A 24,478-nucleotide genomic window follows, 5' to 3' on the forward strand; every position below is an offset into this window, starting at 1 on the left:
TTGGTGGCACAGATGAGATGGATGTAATTGGACTGTAAGCCCTATGTTTGTCAGTTTTACTTGTAAACCAGGCTTGGGAATGTTCTACACATTCCAGCTTGTATCACGGGTGCTTTTTGGAATCAAGTGTTAATACTGTTACAGTACAAATCTATGTTGGATGTATGGACTACTGAATATTTTACTGTAGCTGTAAATTGTTTATTTTATATTTTAAATTGTAGTTGGCACCCATGGTACTGTTAAATAAAATCACTGAACCACTTTTTCCACAAAAAGAGGTATTTGTATGAGAGAACTGTGCTGTACAGAAAGAATTCTGGCACTTTTTGGCCAACACAATAAATACCAGTTTTAATAAAACTCCATTTTTCAATAAACAACTTATTTGTGTTATGTTTGTATCCTACAGCTGTAAAGTAAATTCAGTAAGACTGATAGGACAAATTTGTATTGGGATAAAATCGTAAATGTTGTGATTTAAGTTCATTTAAGGGCTTATGGTAGTATACAGGCAAGTTTGAGTAAACCATCACAACTAGTGTGTAATTGGTTATACTGTACTATAATGCTGAATCGCACCAGTTCTGGCCAGGCTCTGCATCACGAAATGGATCGACTCACTCGATCATCGTCTTCACTCACCTGTTCAAATCCGTTCACTCCCTGGTACCTCCCTACCTCTCCGACCGCCTCACTCCACCACCTGCCGCCTTTTGCTCGTCCCTTGTGCCCTTCGCCCCACCATTGGGGATTGTGCTTTCAGCCACTATGCCACAAAACTCTGGAACACTCTCCCTCAATCCCTCCTTGCCCCCTCCCCTCTTTCAAGTCCCATCTGAAACCTTTCCTGTTCGACCGTGTTTACGGCCACTTCTCACCATTTCTGAGTCAGGCTCCGTCACTGTTAAGCGCTCTGAGACTCTACCCTGCGTGGAAGGAGCTATATAAGTGCAAGTTGTTGTTGAAACATTTTGTGGATTAAACATTTTTTAAATGGATGTTCCAATACTCCATACATTATGGATAAATTCACCTATTTGGAGACTTGAACCAAAAGCCAAGCAATGTGACCTTTTTTGTGTCCTCAGAAAATGCTCCCATTACCTCCTTTATAGGTAAATAGGTGACCTTTATAGGTGAACTCCTCAAACCATACTGGTCCAGATCGTCCTTTTGTTTAGACACCAACCTGCTTCATATTCCCCATCCTACCTGCCCAACCATCAGCAGGTGGGTTTTCAGCCAATCTGCACCCACTCTCCAGAACTCCATCCTGGAGTCTCCAACTTGCTCCCTCCCACACCTGGTTCAAGCTTTATCCTTGACTGTGCTTTCAGTCATCTTCTCCCTCCCCCTCCCCTTAACTCCCACCCCCAACTTGAGTGTTAATCACCTTGGTGTTATATACATGTAAATTTGTATTATAAGAGAATGCTAACAGAACTTTGTACCAGGCTTTAGTCCAGGCGCGCCAGAAACCTTTCAAGATGAGGGAAGATCACAACCATTTCTAAAAGTTTTTCTACAAACTGCCAGGCACTGCAGCTGTGATATTAATTTTAGCATTGGCACCAGTTCCCCTCAACATGAAGTCTTTGGCTCTCCTGAAAAAGTGTGTTGTCACCTAGTATCAGGTAGGGGTGTCCTGCGTTGTCAGCGATGCCATCCTTCCATTGTGATAGTTAAACCAAGGTTATGTATGCCTGTTCAGGTGGATGTTTGTTCCCAAGGCTATATTCAAAAACATGAGAGTCACTCCTGGAGTCCTGCCCAATCAATAATTCTTCGGCTTAAGTTAGTAATTAGAATTTTTTTTCGCTCAGTTGTAGAGGTGGAATGCCCTGGTGCTCCAGGATACTACCTTGCATGAAGGGTGCTATATAAATGCAAGTTGTTGTTGGTGAGTGAGTCGGTGTCTATTGTGGGTTTCAAGAAGGAAGAAGATAGGTATATACTGTGAAGTGAATTGACTATATTTTGTGGGCAACACGTGGGGGCCAACTGCGCACAGCAGTGTCGCACAAATAGTCATGGATTGAAGTGATCAATTTATTATTTTTTTTCTTGAGGGATTATTACCAGCCGTGTGGAGTAAGGAAACTTGCCCAAGGTTTCGCCCTGCCGGGAATCAAACCCAGGCCTCTCGCTTGCGAGGCGAGTGCTGTAACTACTGAGCTACAGGACTATATAAAGTTAGGAGGATGGGGATAGGACAGGACAATCTGTTTGAAAGTAAAGCTTCCTCAGGCCCAGTGAGCTAAATGGCCACCTGCACTCTAAATTTCTATGACTATTTAGTTTGTGGGACATTGCTGTGCACAAATTAGTTGCTACATTTGCCTGCAATTAGTCATTTCACCTTCCTGTGGAACCTGAAACAAATTGTGTGATGAGTCGCTATGTTAAACAAAAGGATTATTTTAATTCTGCTTTCACAATCCAAATCAAACACTTTGCTAAATCTTAATTTCATATCTTCTTTCTAATGAACAAGTTCACCTCTGTGAGCCTCTCCTCATGACTTAAATTTCTTAGATCCCAGATTTATTGATGGATCTCCTCGGAAACCTGCAACACTGATCTTTTGAAAGCAGGCTGCTCAAAACTGCTTATTCTAAATCTAGCTTATACTATGATTTATTTCAAAGGTTGAATGGTTGAAAATGCAAACTAGCATTTGATTTAATTAGTTGAAAGTAGTTACATACTGTTGGAAACCCTCAGTTAATGATTAAGCACAGTATGTAGGTTTGGGGATGGATCAAAAGAGCAGCTCAAGCTACTCCTTGATGTAGGACTGCAGGGCATGTATTTCACTTATTACATTCTCACAGGAAATTTATACTTGTTCTAAAGTCTGCTCTTTGCTTTCGCAAGCCAATTCAGTGTAACCACCAATTGTTGGGGTAGATCATATGACCAAACAACCTATTTGCCACCTGAGAACACAACATCTTCATTGGTCACAGTTGCATCTATTCTGAATGCTGTGTCATCTAGGACTTGGAGAATTGAGTTATCCTGTAACCATTCAAAAGGGTTTAAATTGCAGTGGCATTTTGTGTAACAAGTGTTTTGTGACAGGACAAACAGTATGCTCCCTTCAATGTGGGGAATTCTTTCCAGGGATGGAACACTCATTTGTTATTGGATATTTTGTTGTCTGCTTAACACTACAAAATTGGTAAACTCAGGCCAGCTGCACATTCCCCATCCCCACCATCAGCAGCTGAATCTCAAGCTACTATATTCCCAGCCTCTGGAACACCCTCCACCTTGCTTCCTTCCACCTTTATATAAAAAAACTTTAAAACCTACTTCTGACTGTGCCTATAATCCCTTCCTCTTCCTGTGTCCATAGCCATCTTTGTAAATTCACATGAAGGGGATTTATACAGGTACACATTATCTAAAGTCCTTCCAATCATTGCATTTGTCAAAACAAATGACACAACAGTCAACCTCCCCCCCAAAAATTCTAGATACATTCATCCAAGAACAGCATTTATTATATCAGGAATGCAATATAATCCAGCATATCCCCTTTTAAAGGGATTGTTGAATAAAACATCCATATACTCAAATATTTTACACTGTAGGCTCATTCAAGGTAAGGGGAATCTACTTTCCTCCTCCCACAAATACTCACTTTCAGGACCAATGTTTGCCAGGGTACAAAGCCTTGGGCATCAGATGCCATCTGGTACTTTGTCCAATAGCTTATTAATCCAAACCCACTTGAGCCAATTCAACACATTTTGCAGCAGAGAGTCACTGGATAGCAATTCTAGAGACTATGTGTAAAAACTACCAAAATCAGTTGTTTCTACACAAATAATTTAAACTGGAAACATTGGAACACTGAAAGTTTACTAGAAGAACTGAGGTTAATTCATATTTATGGAATGAAATCATGCCCACCAGTCCCTTCCACATAAAGCCAATTAGATTGCCGGAGGCTGTCCCAGTCTAGGAGGTGCTCTCCACATAGAAGTCACATCTTTACTACATAACTTATCACAAATTCTTTTTTTTAATTATTTTTACAAAAAAGTTGTGCAAGTTTCATAGTCACAATTTTGATGAAAATAAGTTTGTGTATTTCTTCGGTCCATTGAGGATAATCGAGATTTCCTTCAAAAGATGAGGCCAACCACCATTTGGGGAGGTTGTAGTAGGGTTAAAAATGCATAGGACACATTAGACTAAATCAGCTATTGTACCGGGGAATTGAGTGGCTACCCCACAAGGCTCCCACCTTCTTGTTTTCCCTGGAACAGAAACAAACCTTGACCAATAAGAGCCAAACATCTCTTGGGATGCATAAGTCATATAAAGAAAGCCATCAGAGTCCTTGTAATCCTGGTCTAATTCACACATGGTGGCGCACATGTTCACCAAGCTTCGGTTCTTCACCAACAGGTAAAATGTTTGACTGGATGACAGAGCCAGACGATCCCTGAGAAAACAGTACGAGTTTAAAAACCCCCCACCAAGAAACACATTTTGCCCTTGTCAATAAAATAATTCAAAGCACCATAGATCATTAGCCAAGGGCTACTTTGGTAGACAAACAAAAACAAAGTTCCACCCACAGAAAGCCAATGACATACATAGCCAATTAATCAAAGATTTTTTTGTAAACCAAGACATCAGGAAAAAAAAATGTTTAGCATCGACCTTAGCATGTAGGAAAGATCTTGGTTAAAACCTCGGAAAAAAGAGGGCAGCTCCAACAATGCATCCCGCTGTGGTAGACAACTTAGACTGAGCTCAAGTCCCCAAATAGGATATGAACCCACAAATTTCTGCCCCAGAGGCAAGAATCCTACCACGTGCCCCCAAGCTGTTCACACACCAAGCTGCGGGCAGCAGAGCAGGAGGCACCAGGGCACCTGTTGACAACAGAAGCTCCATCAGGAGCCCCATCCATTTCCGAAGTTGTCGCAGCTCGGGATGTCCTCGGGACATGAATTGTTATATAAATGCAATTTGTTGTTGTTGTTGTTGTTGTTGAACCCAGGACTCCCATGTTTTATTTGTACCCCCACCCCCACCCCCCACCCCATGCTCAGCTACACACCTGATGATGGTAACAAACTGGCACATTGTCATCTCCTGGGGAACAAGGAATTTAGCTTTGTCCAGGAAGGGCAGGTACAGCTCTCCGGGATACCGCTCCACAATGACCTGCAGAGGGGAACATTCCCATTTAGCAGCAGGAAAAGACCATCCCAAAGCCACCCTCCAACACCCCCCACCCCTCCCCCCCCCCCAACACACACACACACACACATATATATATATACAGAGCTCTTACTGGGATCTTCTGTGGATATTTGTCCCGAATAAAAGCAGCCTCCGCTTTCCTGGAAGCTGTTTAAAAACACAGAACGGATTCTTTTGTTTAAAAATTTTTTTTTTAAAAAAAACAACAACACAGTACAAACCCCCCCCTCAGCCCAGACTCACCTGCGCTCTTGGCGTGTTTGAAACGCTGAGCCCTGTGACTCCGGTACATGTCTGCCGAGCTCCAGGTTTTCCCAGGCGCCGCCGCTCCGCCGCTTTTATGCTGTCCCCGAGAGTCCGCGTCAAGGGCGTGGGGGTCGGCCGTGGATTCCGGATCGGATCGGCTCAAGCGACGGAGCGAACTGCAGGGCAACCCCCGCTGGAGACCCAGGTCCACGCTCCATCTCCCTCTCCCTCCCACTCCACTGCAGGCACTTTATCATCAACTCCCCCCCCCCGCACACTCACTGAGATCCAGCACGACGTCAGTCACTCCTCGCACCACTCCTCTGTGGAGGAGTCCAGCCCCCCCCCCCCCACCCCCCCCAAAAAAAAAAAACACTCTGCCACAAACATATCCACCAGCAATTCACTTTACAAGATATAAACAAAAAGCAAAAAAAAAAACCACACACCGCAGAGGCTGGCAATCTGAAACCCGAAGCAGAAGTGGCCGGGAACACTCGGCAGGTCGGGCAGCATCTTTGGAGAAAGGAAAGCGAGCCAAATGTTCCTTTCTCCACAGACGCCGTCTGACCCGCTGCTAATACTGTGAAGTGTTTTTGTTTCACTTTACAGTGTATTCTGCGAAGCGCTTTGAGAGCGTCTCGAAGATGTGATAAGGCGCTATAGCAAATGCAAGGATATTGTCATCATTGTTATCAAGTCATGCATCCAGGCCCATTATAATGGTTGATTTAATTATCATCCCCACTGCTCGGCAACAGGCTCCGCTCCGCCACTGTTAAGCGCTCCGAGACGCTGCCCCGAGTGAAAGGAACTATATTATGGTACACAATGGTATACAGCGCCTTGGGATGTCTTCCCGATCTGAACGGTGTTACAAATGTCATTTTGTATTGGATTTTGTATTGCATTGTAATGAAATTTGTTGATATTGTTATTGATACCAGGGTAAGCATTCAGCGTTAGCATTTGTGCTGCTAGTTAGTAATGGAATCGTAGAATCCTACAGCACAGAAGGAGGCCATTCAGCTCATCTTGCCTGGGCCGGGGCAGGCATAATGGGCTGAATGTCGAGATCAAACATTTGTTAGAAGCCTGGGTGTCTTGCGTGACATATTATTTATTATTATGAATTGCTAACTTAAATAAATAGGAAATAGCACTTAACATGTGCAGCCTAGCCTTTGAGCTAAGCTATCTACTTTGTATGTTGCGTTGTTGAAATGAAGAAAATGTAAATTAAAAAAACTGGCAGTTCCATTGACTTAGGACAGGAGTTCTGGATTCACATCCTGGTGTTTCACTAAACCAAAGTACTGACTACCATGTCTTTAAAAAATATGAGTAAAGGATTTAATGAGGTTGCAGCATGGTTATTCAACATGTTTGGTTCGTCATAATCGTAATAATAATATAATAATTTGCTTTGATTTTGATATGGCTCCTCTCACGTTGGGCGAACATCTCAAAGCACTTCATAGGATTTAAAGTAAATGATTGTCACCGTCTATTTTGTAGGCAAACTCAGTAACCAATTATTCAGAGGTGTTTTATCCGCACATTTGTTGTGGGAGGTTGAGTTTTGGGTTGCACCACAATTAAATTGGTCCAATGGTAAGACAAAGGAGGGATCCTTTTACTTGGCTGTGGCTGAGGGAACACCAAGGCAAACAACTTGAAGTATTTGCCTTTTGTCCGTGATTGAATAAATGTTTGAGACCCAGGGATTTTCTTTCCACAAAATGATTCAGAAAATGCAAAGCAACCTTATTTTAAAATTCTTTGCAATAATAAAGACACCATTTGTATTCAGAATGTAACGTCCAAGTCCACCAGGTGGCGTCTAACCACCATCCAGCTTCAGGGTGGATGGAGCATGTTGATGATCACAGCAGGGTAAAACCCTTTCAATATCCATCGCTGAGGCACAAGCAGTGATTCCTTACGAGTCAGAATTGCCCCCATTTCGCTAAGAAAAAGAAAAAAATGAAAAGGATGTATTATGCGCGGTGATGTTAGAACGTCAGCATATTGCCTCATTGTTCTGATGGGAATTGTACACAGTTGCCTACAATAATAGGCACTATACTTTGCAATTTACTCGTTCAAGGTACATCTCAAAACGTACTTCTTTGACTGTGTCTCCAGTCATCTTTCCCCTGAAAAATGAAGGTCTTTTGGTGGGACTTGAAGGTGCGGAGGGAGGTGGCAAGGTGGAGGGGCTGAGGGAGAGAGTTCTAGAGTTTCGGGGCATAGTGGCTGAAGGCACAGCCACCGATGGTGAAGCGGAGGAGACGAGGGACAAACAGGAGGCCGGAGCCAGCCGCACGGAGGCTGGAGCCGGGTGGTGGAGTGGGTGGGGTAAGCAGGTCGGATAGGTAGGAAGATGTGAGGGCATGAAGGGATTTGAAAATGAGTTAAAGGATCTTGAGATCTATCGTTCGGTAATTGGAAGCCAGTGGAGCCTGGCAAGGACTGGTGTGATGGGGGAGCAGAGTTTTGTTTGGGTGAGTATCCGGACAGTGGAGTTTTGAACGAATTAGATTTTCGGTATGGTTGAACTGGGCCGACCAGCGAGGAGGACATTGGAATAGTCCAGCTGGGAAGTGACAAAGGCATGGACAAAGGTTTCGACTGCATTGGTTGTGAGGTAAGGACGGAGGCGAGCAATGTGGCAGAAGTGGAGAAATTGTGTGTTAGAAAGGAAAGCTGGGGATCGAACCTGATGCCTAAGTTGTGCACAAGTTCGGTTAGTCTGCGGGAAAGCCCGGGGAGGTTGAGAAGTCCAGACCCACAGGAGAGACTTTCCCTGAGAATGACGAGTTATCAGGAGTTTACTGTAATTTAGCTTCACTTCAGTGAAAGAACTTCCATTGCGACTCAATGTCAACAAACTGAGGCGATCCTGCTCGGCTCATGACAGCATTTCCTCAGCTTAATCACTGACCACATCAACCTCCCAGTATCTTATTCAAGCTCACAGAGCCTGGCAGAACCTAAGCAGATTGTTCAACCATCAATTCTCCTTTAAACCTTACATCTGAGCTTCGTGCCTCCGAACGTTCCATCTTACATTACATTTGTGGAGTCCTGTAGCTCAGTGGTTAGAGTACTCGCCTCTCAAGTGAGAGACCTGGGTTTGGTTCCCGGCAGGGAGAAACCTTGGGCAAGTTTCCTTACTCCACACGCCTAATAATAATCCCTCAAAAAAAAACAATAATAAATTGGTCACTTCAATCCACGACTGTTTGTGGATCACTGTTGTGCACAATTGGCTGCCGCATTTCACCCACAAATATACAGTCAATGCACTTTACAATATATTCTGTGAAGCGCTTTGAGATGTCTGAAAAAAAAGACGTGAAAAGCGCTATATCAAAATGCAAGGATTATTATTATTATTCAGACACTCTGGCGCTGTGCACTGGAACTCTCTTCCGACATCCCTCCACCTTTTCCCCTCCGTCTCTGCTGTCAAAACCTGTCAAAAAAGGCTGTTTGTGGGACACCACTGTGCGCAATTGGCTGCCGCGTTTCGTCCACAAAATACACAATCAATCCACTTTATAATATATTCTGTGAAGCGTCTCAAAGTTATGATAAGGCAATATATCAAATGCAAGGGTTATTATTATTATTATTATTATCATAGACCTATCTCTTTGAATGCACCTTCAACCACTTAAGTGAGTGAAGTGACTGTGTTTGTTGGCTAACTATAGAACTGAATGCACAAAACATTTTTTACCCAGCTTCCATGGAAGCTCATGGTTAACTGTGAAGGTTTGAGACAGTTTGCTCAATTGAGCTGTACATCCCCGGGAGGTCACCAGTTCGATCTGATCTGAGTTACTTGATGTCAGTCAGGCAGTAAGGGCACCATAATTGGCCTCAGCGATGCAGTGAGACAGTCTGTGAATTCTTTTCCATTCTACATTTTGACAGGATTCTCTTTGTCAGACTGAAATCCAATGCATAACAAGAATTTTCAGTAACTGCAGCTTTTTTTGTGAACAACCTATTGTTCACATTTCTCAGTCCACCCAACACTTCAGTGAATACATTTCCTGTGTCATCATTCAGCGGTCTAACAATGCACCTACATGTTGTGTTCTTCTGGTGCTCCAAGTTTACAAGCACAGCTGCCAGACAGTACACTTCCTGTTAATTTATACCAAAATTCTTTGTGCAAAGATCTACGCTGCTCTTTCTGCTCTGACCCCCTTTGTGACATTACAGGATAAAGAAAATACACCCAGAACAGCACTATCAGACACTCCAAGGCAACGGGACAACAGGGCACGGGGTTAGGGTTTTGAAGAACAATTTGAGGATAGAGATTAAGATTTTTTTACACAGAAGTTAAGTAATAGCTGCACTGGGTCACTGGGAAGAGTGTTTGAGGCCAGGACACTGGAGTCATTTAACAAAAAACAGCTTGATGCTGCAATAAGGGAGTGTTCTGAAAGGATGAGATCATCTGAACCTCTTGTGTTCTTGATGAATATTCTTAAAGTCTGGTATACTTAAGGTCTCTAAGAACCACTTAGTCTTGTAAGACAACTAAAGTTCAGAAACACTTCTTTATTTTCGATAAACAGTGGCAAATGATATCATAAAATTATCCTCAAGTGTTGGAAACAGGGTTTTAAAAGCATTACCTCTATTTTGAGTTGGCTGATTCTTAAACATTCATCTTGGGCAAATCAATCTGGCATTACAATGTAACCCTATGGAATTATGCAATGCTTGATCACAGACCAACACTGCCTAGTTTCTTTGACAAATGGCAATGAATAGTGCAGAACCTTTCCATAGTCATTAATCAGGCTTTACACCCAATTCTTTCCAGTCACGTTGCTCTGGTGCACACTTTATATTGTGTATGACTGAAAACAAAACCGACAGGATCAATAACTAAGCAAGAAGCAAGTAGCCAACCTTAACTCATCGACTAATGTTGCTAAGATGCAGAGCAGCACCCAAATGGTGAGAAACAGGACACGCCCAAACACATTTGTACCATCTGGGATGGGAACCAACCTGTCCAGGCACAGTTGAGATTGTCACATAGTCAAGTCAATTGCGGCACTGCACAAAGACTGAGTGGGGTGGGGGTTGAGGAGCAAGTATTGTTTCAAGTTTAATTGACTGCAAAATGTACCAATGTTGCAGTAAACGAGTTCTTGAGTATTACCCTGGAAATGTAACAGCTGGCTATTGCCTCCACGCACATCAACTTTTACTTTAATAATTTAAACAATGCTTCACAGGAAAGTAGTTTGAACATATACATTTTCATAATAATGCAGAATACTAATGCCTGTGCACTGAGTGCATCGACACAGCATACTGCGATACCCTGCGCACCAGATCGAATATACCAGCAGGGGGCGCCAGTTCTCATTAATGATTATGAAGGAAAGATGTGTCTACAGCTTTATTAAGTTTAGTTTGGGATCGATCACCAATAGTGTCTTACACTACTGCAGACATCGCTGATTTAGGAACCAGACTATTGAGACCGCCGCAAAGCATTAGCTCTTTTCTGAATTTCCATTGTCAGGCTGAGCCTCAACGAAATCCTACAGCTGGTAGCAGAGGTAAATATGGAACAGATATTAAATCTGATCAAGGAGAGTGGCCCTGCTACAGATCTGATCTGGAGCCTTGTTTACACAAAACTTACTGTGCAGTGAGTCAGGCACACAAACACCAATGGAGTGTATCCTGCATCGTAAACCCTCGAAATACAGGCTCCCATTGAATGGATCCCAAAGGCTATTCTCTGTAAAAAGACAGAAACATATTAACAGAGGCAGCGTATGAGAGGCCGCGAGAAATATTATGTCACATCCCCAAGTTAAAAGGATTCTTTAGAAGTTTCCCAAAAATGTTAGATTCTTCAGTGACATCTAATAATGCAGAACCAGAGTCGCTGAGAATCAACCAATTTATACATTATTTTTTACCTGTGGTGGAACGAATAGCTCTCATTCCATCAACAGAAAGACATCGGATAAGCAGTGTCAGCTTGGCTCAGTTGGTAGCATTTTCTACTCGGAGTCAGGGTTAAAACTTTTGAGCTAATAGTCTAGATTGATAATTCAATGCTCTGCTGGAGGGGGTGTTGCATTGTCGGATGTGCCGTCCTTCCTATGAGACATTAAGCCGAGGTGTCGTCTGCCTGTTTCGTGGATGTTTAACATGGTACAATTTGAAAAGAGAAGGAAATGTCTCCCGATGACATGACCAACAATCCTCCAGGTAAAACTGGGCATTCAGTTCATGGCTGTCTGTGGGACGTTGTTGAGTGCAAATGAGCTGCTGTATTCACCTACAAGTGCAGTCACTGTCAATTCAGTAAAGCACTTTGAGATGCATTGATGTGATATAGCTTATAATCAATACAAATATTATTAAATTGATGGGACCTGGTGATTCGCCACTAAGATTTCTAGCCTGTGCCTAAACTAAAAGGACCGACAATAAAATACAGCCTCGTAAAATAACAACCACGAAGGAAGCTACCCATCAAATCTATTGCTGAAGTTGGCTCCTCCACTGGGAGCTATATGGTCTGATCCCAATTCCCAACTCTTTCCATGTTCACCTTTTACATTGCTTCAACTTCTAAACATGTATCTGAAACATCTGGGAGCTGAGGTTGGCTCAGACAGCTGGGACCAGGAATACTGACTGCCCTGTCCTTCGGTGGGTTTCAGGGCATCACTCATTCTCACGCCTGTGACCAGCGTTGACCAGTAGGCAAAGACCCCCCCTGAGATACTCCCGGGGACTGGGAATGTGGGGAGAGTGGTTAGAGCACTCGCTTTGCAAGTGAGAGACCTGAGTTCAATTCCAGGCAGAGGGCGAAACCTTGGGCAAGTTTCCTTACTCCACACACCTAATAATAATCCCTCCAAAACCCCCAAACAATAATAATTGGTCATTTTCAATCTACGACTGTTTGTGGGACATTGCTGTGCGCAATTGGCTGCCGCGTTCGCCCACAAATATACAGTCAATTCACTTTACAGTGTGTTCTGTGCAGCGCTTTGGGACGTCCTCCCGACGTGAAAAGCGCTATATCAAATGCAAGGATTATTATTATTATTATTATTATTATTATCGCACAGCACCAGACTGAAGGGCAAACCGACAGCTTTTGAGACTCGGATCGAGGAGTACAAGGCGAGACGTTAACGCAGTCCGTTGGCGCGGTCTGATCCGCCGGGACTGTGCGGAGGAGCCGGGAAGGCGGGGGCTGCAGGGGGTGGGGGTCCGGGGCTGCTCTCGGGATGTGGGAGGGTGGGGGGGGGCTCGCGGGGCACGTTTTCAAAGGAGGCGCCACGGGGGCTATCGCAACAACGCCTCTCCTGGGGGTGGGTGGGGGGTGGGGGGTGGGATGGGGGTGGGGGGGGGGGTTTCTCTGGGGGTCAGGGCACATCCCCCGGGTGGGGAGGGAGGGGGGAGGGGGGGGGGTGCATGACGATCAGAGGGGGTGGCAATGTATCCTCACCAATTAAAGGCTGGTCCTGATGTGGGAGGGGAGAGGAGAGAGGAGAGGAGGGGATGAGCAGCAGCAGCACCGCTGTGGGCGTGTGGCCGGGGATCAGTGCGGGGCGGTGCGGTGCGGCTGTGGTGGTACTCGCACTGCTCCGGGCGGCACATTGAGCGGCTGTGGTCCCGAGCTCTCCCCCTCTCCCCCTCACCCACAGCCACAGCCACAGCGGGACCCCCGGGAGCCCAGATCACGAACCCCCCCCACCACTCCCACCCCCCCCACCCCACCTCACCCTCACCCCCACTCCCACCCTCACCCCCGGGGAGGACGCGGCCGCGATGTCGGTCGGTGAGAGAGCCGCCGCCTCCCCTCCCGGCGGCCTGGACCGCTCCCGGGCGGGCGAGCGGCTCCGGGCTGCCCTCGCCGGGCTGCAGGAGCTCCATCTGCTGCGGGAAAGGCAGAGAGGACTGGTGCGGGAGGCTCTGGGGGGGCACAGCCCCCGGCCCACAGCCCCCGCCGGCACCGCCACCGCCACCGGCACCGGCACCGGCACCGGCAGGAGGGGGGGGGAGCAGCGGAGGGACCCCGAGAGCCGCACTCAGGAGCAGCGCCTGGAGGCGACTCTCACCGCACTCAAGGAACAGCTGGTAAGGCACCCACTCACCCCCACTCACCCCAGCCTGACAGCCCGCGGCACAGCACAGCTCAGCCAGCCAGCTCGGGTCAGCTCAGCACAGCACAGCTCGGGTCAGCTCAGCTCAGCACAGCTCAGCTCAGCACAGCTCGGGTCAGCTCAGCACAGCACAGCTCAGCACAGCACAGCGGTCAGCTCAAGCACAGCACAGCTCCAGCCAGCCAGCACAGCTCGGCAGCTCAGCACAGCCAGCTCAGCCACCAGCCTCAGCCAGCCTCAGCTCAGCTCGGGTCAGCCACCCAGCTCAGCCTCAGCCGCCAGCCACCCAGCTCAGCCGGTCAGCACAGCTCAGCACAGCACAGCTCAGCTCGGGTCAGCACAGGTCAGCACAGCTCAGCACAGCACAGCTCAGCTCCAGCTCAGGTCAGCAGTCAGTCAGCACAGCTCAGCCAGTCAGCTCAGCACAGCTCGGGTCAGCTCAGCACAGCTCAGGTCAGCTCAGCCTCAGCCGTCAGCACAGCTCAGCCAGTACAGGTCTGGTCAGGTCAGCTCAGTACAGCACAGCTCAGGTCAGCGCAACTCAGTACAGTACAGCTCAGGTCAGTACAGCTCAGGTCAGCGCAGCTCAGGTCAGCACAGGTCAGCACAGTACAGTGCAGCACAGCTCAGGTCAGCTCAGTACAGTGCAGCATAGCTCAGGTCAGCACCGCACAGCTCAGGTCAACACAGCTCAGGTCAGCACAGTACAGCTCAGTACAGCACAGCCCAGGTCAGCTCAGTACAGTACAGCTCAGTAAAATACAGCTCAGGTCAGCTCAGTACAGCTCAGGTCAGCACAGTACAGGTCAAGTCACTCTGAAAACCTCCGAAATATGAGCATTTGTCCGTCAAATGTGTGCATTTCTGATCTGATCAGTCACTGCACAGCGTTTTAGTTTTGGCTCTGACGTGCTGATACTTAGTTAAGTTATGGAATAAGTTGCTGAAGAAGTTTGGGAGGTAGATCAGAGGAATTTGAGGTTTTAAATTAAGTTTCGCCCGCAAAAAAATAGTAAGTCCGCTTTACACTTTACAGTATATTCCCTGATAAGCGCTTTGAAACATCTTAACGACATAGATGTGTGTGAAATGCAAGTATTATTGTTATTATTGGTATTCTAAATCTCTCTGAATTCGGACAGTGACACTTGTGGGCTTGTGTTTATTGTGAGGGACAGTCCCAGGCTGGTTGGTGGTCAGTGTAAAACCTAGAGGCTGCAGTATTACCCCAGAAGGGTTTAACTGTAGCTAATCATTAACTCAGGTCAATCAAAACGACCCCAGATCTCCCCAGACACCGTCCTGCCTGTCCCTTAAAGTCTTTAGGGGATTTTTTTTTGTTTCACAGCATACAGAGATCAAAGCTTTATAGAAGCAGAAATAAAAACCGGATAAAAGCTATTAAACCTTTTGTTTGAAAAGAAACTGGATTAAATGTTCAAAGAATCTCTCTCCTTCCTCCCCTCCTCCCCGCCTCCTCGCACACACACAGATAACTGTGTAACCTATCAATCCCACATTCAATAGCCCTATGTGTCTGGGATCGGATTTCCAGACAAATTGGGTTTCGTGACAGAAAGACAACCAGCCATCAGATTTTAATCCACACCGAGCTCCGGATACACACCAGTCCCATGTGAGCAGGGCTGGCTGGCTGCTGTGTGCAAACATAGCCATGATCGCCTGTGAGAAAGGCGATAATCACTGACTCCAGTCAGCTCTATGGGTCGTCTTTCTGCTGCGATCTGAGTCCAAATAAAACTTCACTACAGCTTCAATATCCTCTCCTCCCACCCCCACCCACTCCAGGATTGCTCCTTTTTAAAATGCAGTATTTACCTAAACTAGGTTTCTGTTGGAATCCACAGAACCACTGTAACACTACACTTTGCAGAGTGCATTATATTGTTGAGAGATACCTGTTTAAGCGATTAATGGTGTACTTTGTTTTGTGGCTTTACTCCTGTGTGTGTAAGGAGGGATGGGTGAGGGGGTAGGACACAGGAAATACCCTAAAAACATCCTTAGGTAATGGGATAATTTTCACTGAATGCTTGGTGTTAGAGACAAAAGATGTCAAAGGCACCAGCCAATAAACTCAGGAAATAATAAAATAAAGGTTTGAAAAGGGTAGTGTATAGAAGCAGTCAAGGAGCTTGGTAAACATTATCCTTACCTCTCAATTCAAGGGAAAGGAGTCATTGACTTTCTACAAAACATAACCAGGGCTGAGTTGTCCGGTTTAATAGCCACACACGTACACTCAGAAAGTGGTGTATTGGGGAGGGCCAGGAGGTATGATTTCCTGATGTACAGCGTTGGGTTCTGTGAGAGTCAAGCCATCGTCGCTGATCCCTAAGACTTGCTTCTTTCAAGGCGAACAAGAGCATCTCACTGCTCCGAGCATTCAGTCCACTCACTCAGTGTAAATGGATAACTCAAGCTGCAGTTAACCACAACATTTCAGCTGTGATCCTAGTCCAAATCAAACTCTTCTCTGCAGAGAGCACTGCTCACCTGCCTCTTTACCCCTTTGATTGGAGAAAAGTTGCTGTAGAAAATGGAGAGAGAGAGAGAAAGTGAGAAAGCCTTCTGCATAATTATGGGTTAAAACTTCTTTGAAAAGAAAAGCGAGATCAGAAAGTTGGGCTCAGGTGGTGCAGGCACTACTCAGTGAGCAACTAAACCCTGCAGATCAGACCCACAAGCCTCTTTCTGGATTTCATTTATCAAACAAACGGGTCTCTAAACTGTACTGAATCTGTCTGATTTTTGATATAACAACAATAATAATCCTTGCATTTGATATAGTACCTTATCACGTCATTGAGCCGTCTCTTAGTGCTTTCCAGGATATACTGTAAAGTGGTTTTGACCGTGTGTTCAGTGGGCTAAACACTTAAGTTATACAGACACTTTGCTCCCCCCAACCACCCTGCAAATGTATGCATTCCTACTCCCTGGGGTAGGAAGGGGGGTGAGGGAAAATTAGCCAGGATTGATGCTTATGATCAATGTGAAGTCATCAGTATCAGTATCAGGAAAGTATCAGGAAAGAACAGAAACAGAGCATTTACTTCATGGCTGTTTGTGGGACATTGCTATGAGCCAATTGGCTGCTGCATTAGCTTACAAAATACACAGTTACTCCACTTTACAATAATAATTATTTTTCCTCCAGAACCAGTTTGCATTACTGGCTGAATGCTGGTTTTCTCACATTGGTCCACCAGATATACTGGCAAAAGCATTATAAAGGCAGCAGTAGTGCCAAATTGTTGCTGCTTAAGGTAACAACTTAAGGTTGTTAATATTTAAAAATAAAATATAGTGCCCTTCACTTAGGGCAGCATCGTGGAGCACTTAAAGTGGATGATAAGCTGGTGAAAGAGAAATGCAAAATTGACTTATTTTTTCTGCTCAAAACTTTGGGGATAACTAAGTGTATCTTATTTGGGTTCTGATCGTTTTTCAGTACCTTCTTCTCATATCAATCTAATACTGGGTCTCTTCAGGCAAACTTGAAACCTATAATTACAGGAAACTAAACACTTGCATCACTTAATAACGGTTAATGAGTTTTTTTTCTTGAAATGACTGAAATTAGATCTTTTGAGAGATCTTAAATTATCAATGACCAATTTATATCTTCAGGATGGATTTGTGATCCACCTCTATCAATCAGGAAAGATTAGACCTCCAGATTCAGTGATCATGCATCAGTCACGTCTTAAACGTGGATTCAGGTCACTGCAACACCGCAAAGACAAACAACAAAAAAATTATCACTTTAAACACTGCTATTCTTGGAGGTAACTCCAAGCCCAATCTCCTGCTAATGGGGTAGTCTGATCTTCCAAATGAAAAGAGATACAGTAGTGTATAACAAAATCACAGTTAGTGTGTGCATGCTAATGTATGCTTTGTGCTGAACAAAGTAATGCAGCCACCACTACACAAATAGTGTTCCATTCTCTAACATGGTTCAAAGTAGCTTTCTCTTTGTTTCAATGGTCCCTATAATTATTGCGAGAGCCGTAAACATTGATGTCCTGGGTTTAAAACCTTGTGATTAGTTGCTGTGAAAAGCTCAGTGATTTTATTAGATTTGTAGCAAAGTCACCCAGACCTGGCAAGTCCCAGGTTTCATCCCTACTCTGTACCGAGTTGGCTGATCTCAGCCAGGGCACTATTAATGGTACCAATTGAGGTCCCATTAATGGTGCAACAGTTGCCAGTGATGGCATTACAATTGAGCTTAGTGCACTGTGTTAGAAGGGTAAAAGGAGCCACGGTTCCCTCTTCTGATCGCTATCCAGAGACTCCTGGTAGACGTGCATGACATGGTAAGGATTAGTTCTGATGCCCTCATATCTGCAGAAGGAATGATAAGCAAGCCGATAGGTTTTTCTGCCAGGGCTTATTGTCAAGGCTCATTCCTGATAATGAGCTCCTCGGTGAAAAATTTGATGAGAAAAATAAAGTTGTGGTTACCCTTTGGCAACTAGGAACAAATTAATGTGGCTTGGATGCAATCCCTTTGACAATTATTCATCTGGCAGGGATAAAAAGGCTTAATGGGCATTGTTTGTCTCTCTAATTTTAATAACTCATTTGATTTTCAGTCTCATTTAAGAAAGCAAGATGTTGGACTGAAAAGTCACCTACAGCATTTGGACCGACAAATCAGTGAACTTAAACTGGATGTCAGCAAAGCTTCCTCAGACCAGCTGGAAAGTGACAGTAGACCCAGTTCAGGTAATGGATTTTGGTATTATATCCACTTTTACTAAAGGGTTGCCTCCACAGTCAAGCTTCCCTCCCGATCTGTACGGATCCATATGTCATTGGACTACAATTTACTTTTGCATCGGGAGGATGTCTTAAAGTGTTTAACACTGTTGGCACCTGAGCTGGGGAGAGGGTGGGGGAGGTGGGGTGGGGTTGGTGAGGAGGCATAAGATGAAATAGAAGGCTGGTCAATGTGATAAGTCTATGAGACAGACCAGGAACAAGTTGAGGGAGGGAGCGAGCTGGAGAGACTCTGGGATGGATTTCCAGAGAGCAGGGACAGAATGGCCGAAAGCTCTAGCTGATGATGATCGGACAGATAGGGCTGGGTACACGAAGCCGGCAATGTTTGTTAAGCGAAGGGGGTTGCATGTAATGCGATTCCCTCCATTTCTTTTATAAACTCACTGTGTAAAACAGCTTCAGATCTCCCAAGACCTACCGGTCTCAGGGTCAGATCTCCCGATGCCTCTGTGTGCAGCAGATTAGAACCGATAGGGAAAAGCCGCTGAGTTAGTGATCGCTCCCTGAGGCGTTTCACACATGCATGATTGATTTCATGTCATCGCTTATGCTTCGCCTTGACTTCAAGCTTTTTGCACATGTGTGAACCTAACTGGCATTAGAATCTGTTGTGATCTTTGCTAGCCAAACAATAGAAGTGGATTGAATCATGCTACTTGTGCAGATGCCCAGAGGCTGTGTAAAAGCGGTGAGGGCTCACAATGCAGCAACACCCACTGTTTGGTGCCAAGTTATCAAGTCTCGAAAGCCTTTATCTTGTTAGCCTGTATGGAGATTTCAGCCAGGGCACTATTAATGGTACCAATTGAGGTCCCATTAATGGTGCGACAGTTGCTAGTGATGGCATTACAATTGAGCTTAGATATGCACACAGAGATTGTAAAATGGAAGTAATGAGTGCATTGGGCAAACCACTGTGCAAGAGTGTGTGAACATGCACACAGGCAGAGGTTTCTCTGATGCCCTGGGTGCTGTGAATCCACCTCACAGTATGAGTAGGTTGAGTTCTGAAGCCTTGGGTGTTTCTTCCAGTTGAAGTATTTCTACAACATAAACATGGATTAATCTACCCTCCCCGGACAGATTCTCAAATTATTTTCCCCTTCACTAACCCAAAGTAGCCTTGATTTTTTGTTGGAAAAATTAACATAATCCAAATGACATAGGCTTTATTGTGTGCAGATGATGTATATGAGCATTTGCAGTTATTTGAAAGGTCATGTTAATGTGCAACACAACACAGTGTAAAGTTGATCTATAAATACACACAAGTCCAAATCCTCTTTTGAAAGCTGAAATTTGGTGTTGAATTGCTGGTCCATCGATTTGGCACTGGTAGAAGCAAAACTATAAAATAAATTTTACTTTAAAGTGGAAGGGTAGTCACTCCCACAGATCTTTTAAATTGATTCTATTATGTTACTCCTACTCCCCGACAATACATTTGACATAAGGAATGGAAATGTTTCCATGGCAGATATGCACACAACATTTTGAGCTAAGGAAGATCTCCCAATTTGGAGCCCAAAAACATTCTCAGTGTGTTTTGTGTTCCCAAACACATTCGCATTGCGAAACCTGTTCAGTATCTAATGAATTATTATTGTGCACAGACCCAGAAGACCCTTGGTACAAGTCTATCTGTGCTGCCTTAGCTGATCTCAGTTGGGGATCTTAACTTTTTCTCAGCTCTGTTCTGTGATTATTCATGAATACAGGCTATTTGGGCAAGGTACAGGAGGGGAAACCATATCCTAGTAGAAGGTAAAATGAAGGAAATGAGTTCAGGAGACAAATAAGGTGGGAGAGAAAATTGGAGATGTAAAATTTCCCTTATTGTGGCAAGCGACTTCCAGGATGGTAGAAGGCGAACCAGGTGGACCTTAGTTTTTTTCATTTAGCAATTCCTATGCTGTTCTTAAAATCAGCAGAATAAAAACAAAATAAAAACAGCTAATAATATAAAATAGGAATACTGCCTGGTGAGTGCTGCAGGTTTAATTTACTTAAATGTAACATTACTTTAGTGTGTAACTACTAATGCCTTAAAATGCTTAGAGTGCATCTGTTTGTACTTTCTTAATGTGATCCTTTTGATTTGCAGGGTTTTATGATCTCAGTGATGGGGGGTCTTGTTCCCTGTCAAACTCCTGTACGTCTGTGTACAGTGAATGCATGTCCTCCTCGCAGAGCAGCTTGCTCTGTTGTACCCAGCAACCTGAGGCCGAGCTCAGCAAGTCAGACTACAGACCTCGATCTGCTGATGAAACTATGGTACAGGCAACAGATTTCAGGCGCCGTGGGGTATTTATCCGACCTGGACGAGGGATCCGCACCACTATCGAACCTGTTTCGCTCATGGCCAAGAAGTCAGGAGTCCTCAGACAGAGACCCGTTTCTACAGGTAGTGTTACAATATAATGCAAATCGCATTTACATAGCGCCTTTCACATCGAGAGGATTCTTCACACAGCTGCTGGGCATCCAAGTGGGACTGGGGAGTGGGAACTGGACATTGGCTTTATAACCTTCTGCTCAGGATTTATATGCCATGTCACAAATGTTATAGATTTTGTGGGAAATTATTCCTGATGGCGAATGCCTTAAAATTTGCACTCGATTCAGAAGTCGAAATGAGTACCAAGATTGTTGATGCATTTAAGGGGAGAATAAACCACAGACACTAGATTCCTGAGGGAGCTGCTTACAAATATTATGGTTTTCAAATATATATTTAATCGGAGTTCTAGGGTCTTGTAGATTGGGATCCAGGGCTTTATCTCCACCTAAGGAGAGTTTTCCCATGGTTATATTGGCTCTAATCGCATATAATATAATCGAGGTCCTGACTTATGCTTAAAATAGAAGCTATTGTGATTTACGGAAAAATGTTTAATTTCTATTGGACCTTATCATGTGGCAACGTCTCAGAGTATCTTCTGTGAAGTGCAGTGACTTTGATAATGTCCGAATGCACAAAATGTTAGTCTAGTCTTGCAGAGAAAATTAAGGACATCTCTTCAGATAATAGTCTGAATCATGATTCCCATCACTGTGATGTTTCTGTCTTCTTCTGTAATACAGGCGACTTAGAGAGAATCCGACCAACAAGCCGGGGTTTTCCAAGTGCCTCTGATTTGAAACAACTTTCTTCCATGTGCACTGCTGATCATCTGCGGCTCAGACTTGCAAACCAAAGGTATCGATGTGATCTAGTTTCTAAGAATAGCAGCGATGTTTACAACTACCCTAGTCCCCTTCATGCCGTGGCTCTTCAGAGTCCCTTGTTTTCACTGACTGGAGAGGCTCCTGGTTTCAGCAACAGAAAAATCCTAGCGAGTGAATCACTGACGAGCACCACACCATTCAATCCAGTGATGTCATGGCCACCAGTACTTGAAACCACATTTGGTCACAAACCTAAACTATCCCAACAGAGTACTGCAGGTGAAATCCGCACGACTGCTGTCCATGGAGATTTTGAACTGAATCAACAAACTGCGGCACAGAAAAGTGACATCTCACAAAGCTTCAATGGGATGAAAAATAACTCGAACCATAAAGCAATGGTGCAAACTGTGGCTGAACAACAAGACAGCAATGATGGTCACTACAAAGACTTGGGACTTTCAGCATATGTTGCTGTCAGGCTGCAGGAGGCTGGTCATGGCTCTATAAAGCAGTTGAGGGAGGACTCGGAAGCTTCCATTGGGGTCCAAATTGTTTCCAAATTGGACATGAAGGACTTGTCAAAGGCTAAATGTATCAGTGGTTCAGTCGCATGCTCAGATGTACCAGTGCAAACTAATCCAAAAGAGACAGCTCACTACAATCCTATTCCCAAGGCAGAAATGTCCCAGCCGACCAGCCAAATATCCAGCGAGGCTAAGAAAGCTGGAGAGGCTTTGCCTAAAAGCGACTTTGTGCATGCTCAGTTTGTGCCAGCAAAATCGCAGCAACGAGTGAAAGTCAGGCAAGCCAATAGAAAGACAAAGGTTGTGAAAATAAAGAGGAGGAGCAGTGAGAGAGGGCGAGCTGTGAAACAGGGGCCTATTGAAAAGCTTAGAGACACTGGTGAAGGACCTGGAATACCCATTGATGTGGATCTTCATCATAAGAAGCAAAGAGGAAGAGCTGCTGCAGCGTTCACCAGCCCAGGCTCCGAAACCACGGGCAGGTCATGTTCAGAGTCAATTCTTTACCCTGTCTGCTACGGACCACAGCAGTTGACTCACAGACCTGAGACTCAGAAGTCAGCAGTCCCTGGGCTTCATGTGTCCAATGCCAAGGGCTTGATGGAAGGAATGAAGAAGAAACAGCGCAAATGGCAATCTTCTGTTGAGATCTTCACCAGGGTCCCAATTGGACACTTGTGTTATGGCACTGGGGGAGCTGTTTCGCAACATAAGCAACAGATGGGAAAAGCTGAGAGGGGTCAGAATGTCAGCTTCAGGTCACGGACATTTGAGAACCACTTCAGTGTCTACTCCTACGCAAGGAGCGAGTCCGACCAATCCGAGTACTCTGCTGAATGTGCGTCGCTCTTTCACTCGACCATCGTAGAGACCAGTGAGGATGACGAGAGTGACCACACCACCAACTGCTTTGGCGATGGTGAGTTGAGTGGGGGGAGCGTGTCAGACACTGCCAGCAACAGCAGCCTCAGCCTCGACGATGATGATCCGGCTCTCGTTTGGCCTCAGGGTTTGGTAGCAGCCAATGAACCAACTTCGTCCTCTTGCCAGCCTCGACATTCCGAGGCTCAGGTTTGTCGTATCAAGGCATCGAAAGCACTGAAGAAAAAGATCAGGAGATTCCAGCCTGACTCTTTAAAGATTATGACCATGGTTTAGTGAGAATTAACCATTCTGTACCTTGTCATGCTGGGTCCTGTTGTTCTAAGAAACAAAAGAAATTACCTTTGAAGAAAAGTGACATTCATTGGTGAACTGTCAATGACCCTATTGCATGTGCAGGGGGTACTTTACAAATACCTAAATGCATTACATTTTCTCTTAACTTTTTCTGATGTATTTTTACTCGAAAGCTGTGTTGTGTATAGTAACCCATTTTCGTATTGCTGACTGACTGCTGAAAACATTGTGTGGAAATAAGAATAAAAATGGTACAATCTGAGATCGGGGTTGAGTTCCTTCAGTCCAGTGTTCATGGGGCAATGAATGAAGCTGTGTTGCAACAGATCAAACCAGTATTGTCATGCATACTAGGTGTCGGATGACAAATACTTGACAATTTACTTCATTGACTTGGGCCTCGTGGAAGCTCCTGAGGGACAAACCAGAGATAACCTGTAATTAAAATGCAAAAATAATTTGCATCATTTAAAATCGTTCCCTCTCTTCTCCCTTGTTTTCCCCCCAAAAGGCTTTTCTACTCAATGTTGAGGCACTACTTCGTGGACAATAATCACCTCTGAGTACCTCACCCAAGTGACTGTTATTCATGTGTCAATCTGTCTGATGAGTATTGATTGGCTATTTGACTATCAAGGACAGTGAGGTCAAAAATGCAACATTTGCATTTGAGACTTCCCATCTGTGAATATCAGATGGCAAGATTCACAATGGCACATCATGAACACCAAAGGGTTAAACCCAAAGGTAGGTTGATGAGCAAAATGACTAGTGTTCAGGCTTTGCTGGTTTGGGATCTGTGATTCACCATTTGAGCAGCAGTAAGTGTGGTAACATTAGCCTTATTATCCACCTCAGCTGCCCTCCCCACCAGTCCCACCAATTTTTTTTTAAACAATTTTTGCTAGAAAGTGCATAAGTGGACTTTTGACAAAGAACAGTATCAGTTTTAGATCTGGTACAGGTCATATAGGCTGCTGACACTCCACTGCTTGGACTCACAAATGAAGAATGATCTCTTGGGTACGCTATTGAGGAGTACCAAGAAATGCTGAAACCATGTATTTTCATGAGACTTTAAACCAAGAATTGTCTGCCTGTTCTGGTGGTTCATGTAGATGTTAAAGATCG

At 44.7% G+C, this 24,478-nt stretch overlaps 2 protein-coding genes across 2 annotated transcripts; one reads left to right on the top strand and one right to left on the bottom strand.

The window, feature by feature from the left end:
• Positions 1 to 4,203: 4,203 nt before the first annotated feature.
• On the bottom strand, positions 4,204 to 10,974 carry LOC121851452 (microtubule-associated proteins 1A/1B light chain 3C-like). The gene is made up of 5 exons (XM_042345309.1): positions 10,961 to 10,974; positions 5,476 to 5,654; positions 5,324 to 5,379; positions 5,087 to 5,193; positions 4,204 to 4,462 (listed from the first exon to the last, which is right to left on the bottom strand). The coding sequence occupies exons 1-5, from the start codon at positions 10,972 to 10,974 to the stop codon at positions 4,204 to 4,206; spliced, it is 615 nt and encodes a 204-aa protein (XP_042201243.1).
• A 2,349-nt stretch (positions 10,975 to 13,323) lies between these two features.
• Positions 13,324 to 23,609, top strand: LOC103179311 (dapper homolog 2). Its single transcript, XM_042345310.1, has 5 exons — positions 13,324 to 13,515; positions 13,576 to 13,632; positions 18,284 to 18,416; positions 20,578 to 20,877; positions 21,558 to 23,609. The coding sequence occupies exons 1-5, from the start codon at positions 13,324 to 13,326 to the stop codon at positions 23,324 to 23,326; spliced, it is 2,451 nt and encodes an 816-aa protein (XP_042201244.1). The 3' UTR covers positions 23,327 to 23,609.
• Positions 23,610 to 24,478: the final 869 nt, after the last annotated feature.

Source organism: Callorhinchus milii, unplaced genomic scaffold (assembly GCF_018977255.1).
Source record: "Callorhinchus milii isolate IMCB2004 unplaced genomic scaffold, IMCB_Cmil_1.0 Scaffold39, whole genome shotgun sequence".
NCBI classification, from domain to species: Eukaryota; Metazoa; Chordata; class Chondrichthyes; order Chimaeriformes; family Callorhinchidae; genus Callorhinchus; species Callorhinchus milii.

Excerpts from the sequence above, each read along its gene's own strand:
- LOC121851452 (XM_042345309.1), bottom strand. Across the intron at positions 5,380-5,475 it reads CAAACACGCCAAGAGCGCAG|CTTCCAGGAAAGCGGAGGCT; the intron begins GTGAGTCTGGGC and ends GTTTTTAAACAG. Across the intron at positions 5,194-5,323 it reads AATATCCACAGAAGATCCCA|GTCATTGTGGAGCGGTATCC; the intron begins GTAAGAGCTCTG and ends TCCCCTCTGCAG.
- LOC103179311 (XM_042345310.1), top strand. The coding sequence starts at position 13,324 with ATGTCGGTCGGTGAGAGAGCCGCCGCCTCCCCTCCCGGCGGCCTGGAC. Across the intron at positions 18,417-20,577 it reads TGACAGTAGACCCAGTTCAG|GGTTTTATGATCTCAGTGAT; the intron begins GTAATGGATTTT and ends TTTGATTTGCAG. Across the intron at positions 20,878-21,557 it reads ACAGAGACCCGTTTCTACAG|GCGACTTAGAGAGAATCCGA; the intron begins GTAGTGTTACAA and ends TCTGTAATACAG.